General features: G+C 34.8%; 1 protein-coding gene across 3 annotated transcripts; it reads left to right on the top strand.

Annotated features, from left to right (window-relative positions):
• The first annotated feature begins 659 nt into the window (after positions 1-659).
• Positions 660-2,843, top strand: LOC144997013 (isoleucine--tRNA ligase, cytoplasmic-like). 3 transcript variants are annotated; one of them, XM_078956827.1, is made up of 9 exons: positions 660-785; positions 905-975; positions 1,310-1,355; positions 1,455-1,525; positions 1,650-1,772; positions 1,862-1,927; positions 2,062-2,173; positions 2,326-2,417; positions 2,513-2,843. In XM_078956827.1, the coding sequence occupies exons 3-9, from the start codon at positions 1,322-1,324 to the stop codon at positions 2,621-2,623; spliced, it is 609 nt and encodes a 202-aa protein (XP_078812953.1). In that variant the 5' UTR covers positions 660-785; positions 905-975; positions 1,310-1,321; the 3' UTR covers positions 2,624-2,843. The 3 variants fall into 3 exon arrangements, with proteins under 3 accessions (XP_078812953.1, XP_078812954.1, XP_078812951.1); XM_078956828.1 differs by having other exon boundaries at positions 1,332-1,355; XM_078956825.1 differs by having other exon boundaries at positions 905-1,355.
• The last annotated feature ends 12,698 nt before the right edge of the window (positions 2,844-15,541 follow it).

Here is a 15,541-nt window from a genome sequence, read left to right on the forward strand (position 1 = left end):
CTTAGGGCACATGTTAGAAAATCCTTTTTTTTATTGCTATATACACATTCAAATAGAGAAAAACATATTGTAAAATTTGAAATTATTAGAGATGATGATACAGTTATAAGCATTGTGGTTTTTGATACTTAGTTTATGAAGATTTATCTTTTTTATTTTGGTTTCTTAACAAACATGAGAATTAATGTTTTTATTTTTTTATTTTTTTTAGTATCATTTTTACTTTCTTGTCTATGAGAATAAAGTATGATCTGTTGAATGTTTTAATTATGATGATTATTGTTATGTTTTTGTTTAATATTTATGAAATTTAATAAAAAAATTGGATACTTTTTACTAAACGGATATCCATCGGTTCTCTATATCCAAGGAGAGTTTTTATACTCGAACCAATGAGAGATTTAACGAGTCTTGGGGAAAGTACGAGTATGTGGATTCGAGTTTGGGTGTAGTTGTCCGGGGACAAGGATTGTAATCCCCACCAGTATCCACCCCGTTTACATCTCTAAAGTTGAGGGGGTATTTTGCCATTTCCAGAAAGTATCATTAAATTCATGAAAAACGTGTTTGGGGTAGTTTATGCCGTAAGATCAAAATACAAGGAAGGAAGGTAAAAATGTAGATTGTAAGCTTCTTGCCCACGTAACGGACGATTCCGACATTCCTACTCCCATAAAACCTCTACCTAAAACCCCGTTTCCCCTTTAATCGATACAGCTCTCTCTCGCTCTCTCGCTCGATTTCTCAGGCGATTTTCTTCTCGCCGGCGCCACCACTTCGACCAGGTAACCGCCATCGCCCCTGTTCCTCCGTCTACTCCTTCAACCTTTCTATCCGACGTTCTCCTTATGTCGATCCAGCCCCGATCGATTCAGTTTTCTCAATCTGTCATCGTCGATAGCAGGTGATTTCATCGCCGGTCTACCCTCTCACTTCCGGCGAACGGTGGTCCGGCGTTCTCTACTTCTTCAACAGGTAATGTTATTCGTGTACTGTGAAATTTGGCGAATATGATTTGTGCATTGTTTAATCAGATTTGGCTGTGCTTTGGCTGTGTTTTTTCTTAAATATTTTGTCTAAAATTCTAAATGTATTTGAACTTTGAAACTTTGTGAAACTTGAGGGTTATGTTTAGGGTTATTGATTTATGTCCATAGAAGCTGTGAAGTTCTTGGTTGTGTATGATTTTGTTAATCTGGACATTTTCTATTCTATTAACTGTTTGATTTTGTTAAACTGGAAAATTATTGTGTTTCAAGCATGTGTTCTAGTTTTGTCTATAATTTTTTTGGGAATTTAACAAATCAAGGGGAGATTTTGCATGACCAAAGAGCAAATGGATGCATCCGGTGATGGTTAGAAAACTCGACACCTGTTTCTGAAATTCTATTTTTAAATAAATAATGATTTTCTATTTTACTAACAAATTAATATTATTTATAACTTTTAATCAGATGATGTAAAGGTAGTACTACTGGACTTAAGCCATGATGACTCCTTGTCCAAAGCTGGTTTTGCACATGAGGTATTTATTCTATTAGATATATAGTTAAATATTTGTTTGGTGATTGATATATATATATATATATATATATATATATATATATATATATATATATATATATATATATATATATATATATATATAGGTGGTTAAATGTATCCAAGAATTACGTGAAATATCTGAACTTGAACCCACCTACCCAGTGGAGGTCTACTTCAAGTCCTTGGATGATGACACGTCAGCATCTGTCCAAATTTTAAAGTCTCAGGTCAAATTTTATCATCTCATTAATCATTATTAAAAATATTATGTTTATGGTTATTTATAACACATGTAATTAATTTTCATATTATGCAGGAAGCATACATCAAAGAGGCGATATGTTCTCCTTTACTAGACTCTACCTTCATTCCCGAACATGCTGTAAGATTTCACACACTAACACACACATGCTTTATGTAATATTTATTACTTGTGATGTTGTATTATAAATTAAATTGATATTTAATTTATTATGAATATTGAATTTAATACTAATTATTCTTGGGAATTTGCAGGTAGTGATTGCTGAGAAAACGTATCGCAACATTTCAAATTGTGATTTTGAGATCACTTTGACAAGACAAACATTAACATTTTACGATAAAGCAATCCTTGATTTATATTCAGGTCATCTCGTTTGCTCCTTTTTTATATGAGTTTCTTAATAAACTTTTATATTATTATTATAATATTATGTATTTTAAATATGATTATGAAACCATTTTACAACAATGACAATAAGTCAATAAGAATATAACAGTTACTTTTGTTGTGTATAGGAAATGCGAAATATGCAAATGCATTGAAGGTGTATTTGTTGTCCAGGGACCACTTCAATCTCAAAACAGAATTTCTTGTGGGAATTAATCAGGTGGGTTTATCTTCAAAAACAAAAATGCGTTATTTTGTTTATTATTTTTATTTCTAAAGTTATTAGCAATTAATCAGTTTTTATTGTTGTGACAGATTAAAGTGGATTGCATTGAAGGTCTGCCTGATGTTGATGTTGTGTTGGGAGAGCACGTGTTCTTAACAGTTGGGGATTATTACTCCCAAACCACCAACAACAAATCTTGACCATAAGTTCTTTTGATTAAAAAAAATGTTGATTTTTATGAAGAAGATGGAACTAGGAAGATAGCATTTAGGGACAATGACTTATGTGGGTAACGAAGTATTAAAATTGTTCAAAAAAAAAAAAAAAATACTATTTATGTTTAGTAAGTATAAAATTACCAGTCTAACTGTTGCTTTTTTTACACATAATACCATCCAAGTACATCACTTGTTCAAAATACATCTTATGGAAAAGAATTAGACCAAGCACTCTTTGATTTTGAAGGACTAATGACATTTACAAGATAATACTTGTGATTATAATTACAAAATAGTTTGGTTTTTTTTCTTGGGGTGGGATAGTGTGACATCCGTCGAAACTCGGGTTAGTATCCAATTTGATCCTCACAACTTTCATGTGTATACATAGCTAATTCTAGATGCTATATTAGAATTATGTCCCGACACAATAGATATCTCAGAACAATTAGTTAGGACTTAGTTTACGCTGAACCTTGACATGGATATATGAATACATCAACTAGGTTATAAAGTGCCAAAGTTCGGTCTTAAAACTAAACACAAAACCATGTTAGTAGATCAAAGTTCAAGGAAAAGTTAAATACCCTAATTACCTGGTTGGAACCTATGAAGTGCTTACCTAGTTTAAGTATTTAACAAACTTAAATTAATTAAATAATAATATGATTTAGTTACAAGTTGGAATTATTGTCAACACAGCATAATTCAAACATTCATCTAATCAAACATTCTCATTTTATAAACTCTTATTTCATGTAACATCTAGATCCCTAAGATACTTAACTTCTTGAATTTTTAGCCTTTCGGAAGAGGGTCACGGTGTGAGATATGGTGGTCATGTCGTGAGTGACCATTGACTTGTTGACCCACATTTTATGGTCTCACGATGTGAGGTATGAAGCCTCATGACGAGAGAACAACATGATGATCCAAAACCCTAATGCTTGAATATTTAAGGGAATGAAAGGGCTAGGGTTGCCCATCCTCAGCCTCTTGAAAACCCTAATCTCGACCTGTTTGAAGTCTTTAACCATTTTTGGTGACCTTGAAGAACTTATTTGGTGGTCTTTGGCTCATTGAAGTGGAAGGAGACTTTAGTGTAGCATTCTCTTAACAATCCAACTTCTACCTCACCTTCTTGCAAAGCTTTTGGACCTTTTTAAGTCATAAAGCTCTGGTTTTTTTCATCTCTTGCATGCTAGATCTAGGTTTAAGCTCCTTTTTGCTTGGTTGAGTTGGATAACATGCATGGGATCCACAAAGTTGACAACTTTATGGATCATTGAGGCAACTTTTGTATTATAATATTTGGATATGAGTTTTAGAGTTGGATTTTGTGACATCCCCAATTTCTCGGCCAGAAAAGACCGATTTGTTTATGCTTTGTTTTTAAAATCAGAGTAATCTTTTAAAGAAAACAGTTGCGGAATTTGTTCCCAAAACAAAATATGATAAAAATTATCAAAGCATTTTTTTAAAGAAATGTATTTTCATTATATAACAAAATCTCGGGATGTCATGTTCCGATACAGACACATAAGCATAAACAGAACTTACATTATTTATGTTGGATTAGTGTCTAAGTCCATAACTATTTTGGTATGTACTTGACCCGATGGTGCATGGTCCTTTTGGGTTGCCTTCACCAAAGCAACTTGATAGGATGAATTATGGAGAGCAAGGATTAAATATGATTTATTAATATGTTATGGGAATAATATATTAAAGGAGAAATCATATTGTTTAATTAATATTAGTCAATAATTAATTGGTAATTAGTTTTGTGACTAAAAGAGATTAATTAAACTTACGGGACTGGAATTGTAATTATAAGATAATTGCAATTTGGGCCATGGATTGCCTTGTATTAAAGGATGGACGAATTCTAATGGGAAACCCATAAGGAAATCGTCCATGGGCTTAATTAAAGGAGTCTATGGGTTGCTTAGGGCTTAAGTATCCAAATTAGGGTTTCCTTGTTAGATAACCCTAATAGCCCAACTATATAAAGACCCCTTAAGGCTCAAAAACGTGGCTTATGTTCTTGTAAGGGTTTACACACGTTTTTGGCAGCCTCCAACCTCTCTCCTCTTCATCCTCTTGCTTATGGTGTTTGTGAACCATTAGAGGAGTGACACTTGTGACTCTAAGCCTTCCAAAGTCAATACAAGGAGGAATTGGGATTATTATTGCTATATAACAATCAAGGTATGATCTTAAACCTAATTACATATTAATATGATTACTTGAATGCTAGAATTAGGGTTTATAGTCTTGGATTCAAAGCATGTACAATAGAGAAACCTAGATCCGAGCATTAGGGTTTGTATGAGCACATAGGATGTCTTATGACCAAAACCCATCAGTGGTATCAGAGCATAGCTTGGTTTCAATTGTATTGATGCATTGTATAACTGAAAAATTCGATTTTTTGGATTGTGGAGGCTGGACTCGCCGAGTCCATGGCTGAACTCGACGAGTCGATGCCTGACTCGACGAGTCAACTCGTCAGATAATGTTTATCTCGGGATTTCTTGCTGTTTTTGCATATGGATAGTTACCTTATCATGTTAGATCAATATAAATCCGATTTTATGATATATATGACTATATTGTTGATCTAATTAAAGATATTTATCAATTAACTAGATAATTGTTTCCTTATAAGATAATTGATTAATTATTTTGAGTAAATTGATAAATTGATTTGCAAGAAATCATTAAACAAATAAAATATGGATAATTATGTAACTAAATGTTAGTTTAGATTATTTGTTATTTGATCCTTGTTGTTATGAAAAGTTTCATATTTTCCCTTTAGGTTTTATAGTTTAAATTTGAACCCAAAAGTTTTGAAGTTTTGAAATTTAAATAGTTAAAACCCTAATGTTTTGAAATGTTTCAAAACTTGCCATCAAGTTTTGGAATTTAAAAGTTGATTAAAAGTTTAATTAGGAATGTTAAATTCTAAAACCCTAGTAATGTTTTGAAAAGTTCAAATCACACCCTTATGGTTTTATTAATTAATTAAGGAGTATAATTAAAAGAGATTTAATAAATCCATAAAGGTTTAGGTTAACCATTTAATTGAATTAAAAGTGTAATTGTTAAAGTTAACCATATAGTATTTTAAAAGTATAAAATACACCCTATACTATATATAAGATTAAAAGTCTAACATTATATATATGTATGAGTAAAAGTCAGTCTTACCGTTAGTAGGCCTCATTCACGAAGCTGGTCTATAAGGGGTGTTTAAGGAAATTGCCTATAAAATGGCGATTGAATGGGTATCTACTCTTACCCACCGCACTCTTGACTAGTGGAGGGTCATTAGCCGAACGGGTAGGATAGGACGAAACCTTCCATTATAAGTATAATGAAATACAAAGTAACTAAATGTTTTTCAAATTCCCAATCTTAGTTACTTAGGCAAAAGTGAATTGATGCAATTCCATGAAATTACACTTTGTACCCTTGCGAAGACGTTAGTGGAGCGTGTGTGGTTTACCGGCACACTAAATGGTTCTGAGCAAAGGTAGCAAAGGGTGACTCAATATTTGTCATAGTTCGGTGGAGCGTGTGTGGTTTACCGGCACATCGAATAGGTGATTGTAACATGTGAGGGCACCATGTAGTTTGCATGGTTATTCACACCCGCTTTGTGATCCTCGGCATCCCAGTCACAAACTAGAGGGGCATATCGAGATTTAAACATGCCATTGAAATGTTCAATGAATCTCAAAGGATCTAGGAGTTTTCATAGATTTAAAACTTAAATTTCTTTTTCGTTTTTCATGGTGGAAATTAGTGAATCGTCATTCACTTACCTTCAAATGTTCTGCAATTTGGGTTACGACATCCCTCTCCCGAGTTGTAGGATATTGTGTTGGGTCCTAGCCTTGGAATTTCATTTGGGTGATTTACCAAGGACTCAATCAATCAACTAACTTGAATTCGTTTTTCTCCCGATGTCAAAGTTCGACAACTATGGTCTTCTCAAATCCCGTGGAACAAGCATTCCACATGAAGATGATATTCCACGATTCGATCGAGGAACAAGAAATCATGCTTCACTTCCTCCTCCTCCTCCAATTATTCTCCCTAACCCACAAGATTGTAAAATTGAAAGGTTCAATATCACTCAAGCCCTTTTGGCAAGTAAACATAAAGAGGGAAAGTCGGTGTGTGCACACGTCTTAGGGATGAAGTCACACATTGATAGATTAAGAATGATGGGATCCGTTGTCGGTGAAGCGATGGCTGTTGATTGGGTTCTTCGGTCACTTCCTAACTCATATAGTGAGTTCGTAAGAGATTACTATATGATGAACCGCGACGTGACCCTTATAGATCTCACCTATATGCTTATTGCTGCTGAATCAGCAATGGTTTGGCGCAATAGAAAAGAAAAGTTGATTGGTGAATCTGCCTTCAAGACCTCTATGGATATAGACAATGGAAATGAAAGACATGCAATGATCAAAAAGTTTGATCATAAGAGAAAGGCGATGTCTGAGGTAGTTCCATGTGTTGTTCCAAAGGAGTCAATTTGCTTTTATTGCCAAGAGAAGGGGCATTGGAGACAAAGTTGCCCTATTTACCTAAGAGATCTAAGAGATGGGAGAGTCAAAAGTATGACTACGCTTTAGGTAAGAATCCACTATCTAACTCCATTAAGTTCCCATTCATTGGTTCTTAATACATGATGTGATAAGATTGCATTTGAATGTTTTGAAGGATCGGTGAAAAGAAAGGAGCTTGATAAGAGAGCAAGATGAATCTAATCACAAGTGATGGATCTCGATCTCATGGACTTGAAGATTGGATTTTGAGCTTAGATAGTTATGATAGAGTTGTTAGAAATTTTCTTTTACATAGTTTTCAATAGATTTTGCATTGTAAGGACAAATGTTTTTCCGCTGCTTTTAATAAATAAAATAAATTTTGGTTTGACTTATTTATTTGTTTACTTCCTTGCAATGAAATCGTTATGAAAATTGATGTTTGCATATTTCTACAACGAATGGATATGATTCTTAGTTATGTTATTTATGGAAATGTCAAGAATTTACCAAATAGGGAGAGTTTCTCATCGCCCAAGTTTCAATTGGACAGAAACTTGGAATCACGCAACTTGGTTGCATGATGACTGAGAAATTTCATATTTGGAAATTAGACTAATTCATTGACAAAGTGTCAAGTGAAGGACTAAGAGATCGAGTACACAAAGTTGTGTATTGATCGAGTTCACCATAAGAGTAACAAAGATATTCGTCATGATTTACTAAAGGCTTAGTAAATATGATTACACTTACAAGATTAAGTGTAATTTTGAATTGATTAAAGGGTTTAGATCAATAGCAAAACGAATAAGAAGAATCAAGTAGGCAGAAAGATAAGAGTTTCTCCATTCTAAGAAGAAGGGAGAGTACCTTTTATGCTTGATGATAGATCTTAATGATTAAGAACCATGTCTTAATTGATCCTCTAAGTGAGTCTTGGTACAATTGTATGTCCAAGAAGAGGAATCAAATATTGAAGAAATGGTCAAATCAAGAAGTCAATCATACTTCGTTCCAAAACAAGTCTTAAAGTCAAGATTGTGACATTGAGTGAATAGTATTAAGAAGGTTTATAACATTCATCAATTGTGGAAAGTTGTGATGTCTTGGATAAGACAAATACCAACTAAGACCAAAATTATGAAGTTTTTTGATAAAAGCTACACTAACTCTTGAATATTTGATTGTCAAGAAATGTTTTGATAAGAGAATCGTATATGTCAAGGAGTCAGTGGGAGTCTTAATGGTCTTGAAAGGTTTCAAGAACAAATCAAATAAACCTTATCGATCATCACTAGCACACGAGTTGAGGTTTACAACCTATCGTGAAGACATTATTTTGTTTCCATGCCAATCCAATCGAGTTAATTATGCATGTGAGTCCTATGAGTTCTCATTTGAATGCATAAAAGGCAAGGACCTTGATCAATGAAAAGTACATTGATAGGAAAATGTGAGCTGCTTAACTACTTGGAAGATGTGGTGGGCAGCTGTGCTACCATAAGGCAAGAAATCAAGATTAAGAAAGTTCGATACATATGAGTTTGAATTTGTCGTAAACTTTGGTTTTTAACAAATTCACATGGATAGGAACAAATACACCATTTAAATCTAAGTGTCATAAGATTTCCTCATTCATGAAAATGATTGTGAGGAAATGCTTTCACTAAGAAAGATTTTAAAAGATAGTGATTGTAAAATTGCATTCTCGAATTCGATCATGGTTACGGCATCCCTTTCCATAATTTGAATTGTGAGGTTTGGCAATTAGTCTTAATTGTTAAGACACACATATGAACTATCTAAGGAAAAAGTGTATAAGTTCAAGAAGCCTTGATAAAAGATTATCAAAGCACTAAGTATTAGAAACATGAACTTAAGAAATTCAATAAGTATTGTTTTTTTGAAAGTTAAGATGTTTATGAATACATGTCGAAGCTAGTGGGAGCATAAGTGTTATGTTTTATAATAATCATCATGATAGTGGGAGAATAAATGTTATGATTGTATGATTATTAAGGCAAGTATTGCATAGTTGGCAATATTAATTATAGAAAACAAGAGTCATACTTTGCAAAGTTGTAAGAGTTGAAAGGTTGTTTTGCTATAATTAAGGGAAAGAATATTATGCTTCATTTCAAATCTAAAGGATTAGGTTGTGAAATGTTAATAAACTTAGTCAAGGGTACATAGTGTGTTCTTAAAGTTTCGATTATGATTACGGCATTCCTCTTCACAATTCGAATTTTGAGAACATAGCAAATAAAACATTATGCGTCGTGTCCCATACGCTTCGAGTATAGGATCGATTGCAAATGATTTAATGTTTGACCATTCTAAGATTTTCCAAATGTCTAGTGCATTTAGAGGGAAAAGGGACTAGAATCGGTTTTGACTAAAATAATTAAACAACTATCAACGGACAATCCAAAGTTCGACGAGGATTGGTTGCTTGTGAGTAGTTGGAAGTATAGTATTGGAAATTATGGAAATGTTTCCATATTGGATGGACAATATCGACATAATTACGAATAGATAAGATTCTATTAAGAATGAGTTGTCATATGGAAAATATGGAAGCGTGTCCATATTGGGAAGTAAATATTGAAAATCTATGTCTAGATTAGAACCTTTATGCAAAAGGATGTTCAAAGGAATGTACTTTGAGTGAGAGACATCGTATCTAAGGAATTGTCTTGTAACAATCTCCGATAGAGGACTTTGTAATATCATTGGCAATAGTCTTTGTGACTTTGGTGCAGTGACATTACGAAAGGATCGTTGCATAAAGTGTTAGAATCTAGCATATTCTATAAGTAGCGAGAATTTGATATTCTCACACTTAAGAAAATGGATTTGGAGTTGTAAAATGAGAAGGATTGGAAACGTGTTCAATTTGTCTATTTCACAAAAGTAAGAACCATAGGTAAACATTGTGTGCATGCTAGGAGCATGGGACAAGTGTTGGAATTCAAGTAAGAAGTTAATTACCCGAAACGACAAATAATGAGTAATCGATATGGTGATAAATAAAACGTGTTTTGTTTATACTCAAAGGTTTGAGGCCATATGGGATTAGTATTATTCTTGTGTTTCACCTTGCATGTTTTGACTTCCAGAATAATTGAGTTTATTAAGAATAATCGAATTATTCGAACGGGCCACAGTCGTTCATATATTGGAAGTAGGTATGAATGAAGACTGTCGTGAATTGGTGTGTGGATTGTCTAAAAGAGTATTAGACATAAGCAAATGTTTGCTGCAACGTTCATGAGTGCTTATGAATATGATTTGAGCATTGGATTAAACCCACGCTCACTTGGATCACTATCTCGAGTGATTAGTGAGATGATAACATCTTATATTCTTTAAACCGAGATGTGTGAGTTGTATCTTGCTAATCGGTTGCACATTGATAATATGAAAACGCACTAGTAACTTGGTGTTATAAAACATATTGTTGTGTGTGATTTGGTTAGTGAGTGTAAGCAAGCATTGTATCAAAGTTTATCCGTTCCTTTTATTCAAAGAATAAAAGCGATATCTTTGGGCCCCTCGATGGTTTAGTGATGACATACGTAAATGCTCGGCCGGGCTAGGGCTAATTTGATTTGTTCAATTAGTCTATCCTCATAAATCGGAAATCGAGATATAGTACAAAGAGAATGATTAGAAATCATATCTCATACGATATCTAGAATGGAGGAATATATGATCCCTTATCTAAGGACACGCGTATCTGATATGATCAGAGTTGACAGCGGCTTTGGAAAGCTACGATTGCAGATCAGGATCTAAAGTCATACGCAGAATAGTTGTTAGACTTATCCAAGTGGGAGACTGTTGGATTAGTGTCTAAGTCCATAACTATTTTGGTATGTACTTGACCCGATGGTGCATGGTCCTTTTGGGTTGCCTTCACCAAAGCAACTTGATAGGATGAATTATGGAGAGCAAGGATTAAATATGATTTATTAATATGTTATGGGAATAATATATTAAAGGAGAAATCATATTGTTTAATTAATATTAGTCAATAATTAATTGGTAATTAGTTTTGTGACTAAAAGAGATTAATTAAACTTAAGGGACTGGAATTGTAATTATAAGATAATTGCAATTTGGGCCATGGATTGCCTTGTATTAAAGGATGGACGAATTCTAATGGGAAACCCATAAGGAAATCGTCCATGGGCTTAATTAAAGGAGTTTATGGGTTGCTTAGGGCTTAAGCATCCAAATTAGGGTTTCCTTGTTAGATAACCCTAATAGCCCAACTATATAAAGACCCCTTAAGGCTAAAAAACGTGGCTTATGTTCTTGTAAGGGTTTACACACGTTTTTGGCAGCCTCCAACCTCTCTCCTCTTCATCCTCTTGCTTATGGTGTTTGTGAACCATTAGAGGAGTGACACTTGTGACTCTAAGCCTTCCAAAGTCAATACAAGGAGGAATTGGGATTGTTATTGCTATATAACAATCAAGGTATGATCTTAAACCTAATTACATATTAATATGATTACTTGAATGCTAGAATTAGGGTTTATAGTCTTGGATTCAAAGCATGTACAATAGAGAAACCTAGATCCGAGCATTAGGGTTTGTATGAGCACATAGGATGTCTTATGACCAAAACCCATCAATTTACACTAAAGATTTTACATCTCCTTTAATCTCTCCGTGAAATATATCTTCGTATCGATACCTGTGATACAAAAAAAAACTGAGTGGGTCAAGCTTGGGAGCCTGGTGAGTATATAGGGTTTTCAACCCACAATAATATAATTATTATATTCAACCATCAAACAATCAACCCAATTACCCATCCCCAATATCTTATTTATTTCTTAGGATTTTACCCTAAGAATTCAACTACCCGTCATTCATTCATTCCTAAGGATTGATCTAAGGAATTAGCACAAAATCTATTGCTATGTAAGGCGCATCTACCAACATCATCCTTTAAGCGCCTCTGGCAGGATTACATCATACACTATGAGGCGCGACTGTCAGGTTTATGACATTCTCTTTTAGGCACATTTGCCGACATTATCCTATAAGCACATCTGCCAGGATTATCCTATAAGCGCATCTGCTAGTATTATGATATTCTCTATTTGGCGCATCTGCCGACATTATCCTATAAGCACATCTGCCAGGATTACGACATTCACTACTTGGTGCATCTATCGATATTATTCCTAAGGATTGATCTAAGGAATTAGCACAAAATCTATTGCTATGTAAGGCGCATCTACCAACATCATCCTTTAAGCGCCTCTGCTAGGATTACATCATACACTATGAGGCGCGACTGTTAGGTTTATGACATTCTCTTTTAGGCACATCTGCCGACATTATCCTATAAGCACATATGTCAGGATTATCCTATAAGCGCATCTGCTAGTATTATGATATTCTCTATTTGGCGCATCTGCCGACATTATCCTATAAGCACATCTGCCAGGATTACGACATTCACTACTTGGTGCATCTACCGATATTATTCCTAAGGATTGATCTAAGGAATTAGCACAAAATCTATTGCTATGTAAGGCGCATCTACCAACATCATCCTTTAAGCGCCTCTGCCAGGATTACGTCATACACTATGAGGCGCGACTGTCAGGTTTATGACATTCTCTTTTAGGCGCATCTGCCGACATTATCCTATAAGCGCATCTGCTAGGATTATCCTATAAACGCATCTGCTAGTATTATGACATTCTCTATTTGGCACATCTGCCGACATTATCCTATAAGCACATCTGCCAGGATTACGACATTCACTATTTGGTGCATCTACCGATATTATTCTTAAGTGCATCTTTCATACCTCATCCTTTTATCACATACCAACTATCTCATCTACCCATGTTCTACCCAACATATTTGTAGATATAAAATACATATACAGTTTAACTCATTAAAAAAAACTATATAAAACATCCATTCCACACTCATCTCAAATAAAAAACAATATATAAACACATAGCACGTATTTTATAACAAATATTTCATATTTATGTGTTAGAAGAAAGTAACCACACGTTCACCCAAACATATACTTAATACATTCAAACAATACTTGTATTATACCCGTGTTTATGAAAGGGACTATACACCCACACATATAAACAACTTTATATTATACACATAACACGTATTTCATAGCAAATACTTTAATATTTATGCATGAGAAGAAGGTAACTACACACTCACTTGATCAGAAGATGATCAGACAGCACTACGACTTGTAGAAGTAGTATTCTTCGGTAGATCTGGAAGATTTTCACAAAAACCGGACTCCTCGTGGGCAGAGATTCGGCTCGGGAATCGCACTTCTCGGGATCTTTGGGGCCTCGGGACTTGCTTCGGGGCTTGGGAATGATACAGGGGCTTCGGGATAATTCTTGCACGAAAAACGATGCAAAAACGCGAGAAAAAGGGAAGAATGAGCAAAAGAATCGGCTGCCATCGACATCCTTTTATACGGGGCTGAAACACGAATTACGCTGGGCGTAATGTGGTTAAGCCCGGTGACTCCCCCCCTTTGGATAATATCCGAATTTTTATTTAAATTAAATACTTTAATTATTTAATAAACTTCAAAAATTCATATCTTCCTCATACGAGTTTTGTTTTCGACGTTCTTTATATCCCCGCGTAGGTGAGACTACGATCTACAACTTTTGTTTAGACTCTGTCGGCTAATTTTGAATTTATTTTTATTATTTATTTTTAGTATGCCGGGACAGGAAAATTCCGTTATAAATTCATGACTTCTTCACCCGATGTCCGTTTTCGCCTATCTTTTTATCGTTTCACTACTATTAACGAGATCTTCGATTCTCGTTTAGATTGTTTCGGCTAAAAACCGCTCGATCTCAAATCGAGTATTCGGGCTGCATACCGCTAAGTCGAAACTTAGAAAAATCATAACTTCCTCATACGAAGTCAGATTTGGACGTTCTTTTTATGCACGCTCATGGTTTAACGAACTCTACGACTTTTGTTTAGATTTATAAGGCTAAATATCACTCTAACGTAAATTCAATTTTTACGCCATTCAACGTCGTGCTGGTTTTGTTACGAAACTTCGACAGGTCATAACTTCTTCGTTATAACTCGGATTTTGGCGTTCTTTATATGCACAGAAACCTTGTGACATATAGTACAACTTGGTTAAGATTAATCCTTCCAAATAATCTTCCATAGTCATTTTTGATGCTTATCGTCTCTAAATTGACTAGCCCGGATCTACGGGCGTTACAGTTTTAGACTTTAAGTTTTAGTCTTGATCTCATTTCTCTCTTTTGACCTAGTGAGTGTTTAAATCATGCATTGGACATGCATGATTAAAAATCTATTTTTTTTATCCTTTGAGTGAGGGAAGACCCTCTGGAAAGTCCTAGGTAATGGCTTAAAGGAATAAGAGCTTAATGCTAAAAGTTAGCCAAGACAACGCTCATGACGTGAGGATGAGCCTGCCACATCGTGAGAATGCATGCTATCCATGATTGTTTTGTTTGGTTTAGGTCACAACGTTGGCTCGAAGTGGCCACGACATGACAGTGATTGGAATCGAGAGTGGGCGAGTTGATTGGTTGAGTTAACCTGCTGAGTTGGGTATGGGTTAAGTTTGTACTCACAACATGACCATGAGCTGGTCACGACGTGAGGGTCAGTTGCTGAAGCTTGGACCGTTGACTTTAGGCTATTTTGGAACTTTTGGGCCTTAGGGTTCTCTAGTTGGACTTAGGCCATTATTGGGCCTTGTGATTTATGGGCTTAAACTTAAATAGTAACTAAGGTTAGTATCGTATATGTTTAATGTAAGAAGTATTCGTATTAGCAACCCGAGCATCTGTTTAACTAATAGCAAACTGATGTGAGTTTCCTTCCCTATACTCGTGGGTTGAAGGCACCAATGCGACCCACTAGATCATGTTAATAGAATGATAGTTGTCTCCGTGACAATTCCATGTTATATTTGTTGTCTTCGTGACTTTTGCTAATATGATTATATGCTTAGTTGTGTGGGTGAAATAGACCCAATACCGGTTGAAGGATACCGAAGGCAGTGCAATAGACCCAATAACGGTTGAAAGATACAGAAGGGGGTGCAATAGACCCAATACCGATTGAAAGATACTAAAGGGGGGTGAAATAGACCCAATTATGGGTTGTTTGTTATGTATGTATGAATGTGGTATTTTTGGGGAGCTCACTAAGCTTTGTGCTTATAGTTTGTAGTTTATGTTTCAGATACTTCCACCTCGTAAAGGAAGCGCCCGACTTGATTGCACCGTATTCGCTCATGTTTTCTGCAT

This window comes from Lactuca saligna, chromosome 5 (genome assembly GCF_052625555.1).
Source record: "Lactuca saligna cultivar CGN05327 chromosome 5, ASM5262555v1, whole genome shotgun sequence".
Taxonomy (NCBI): domain Eukaryota; kingdom Viridiplantae; phylum Streptophyta; class Magnoliopsida; order Asterales; family Asteraceae; genus Lactuca; species Lactuca saligna.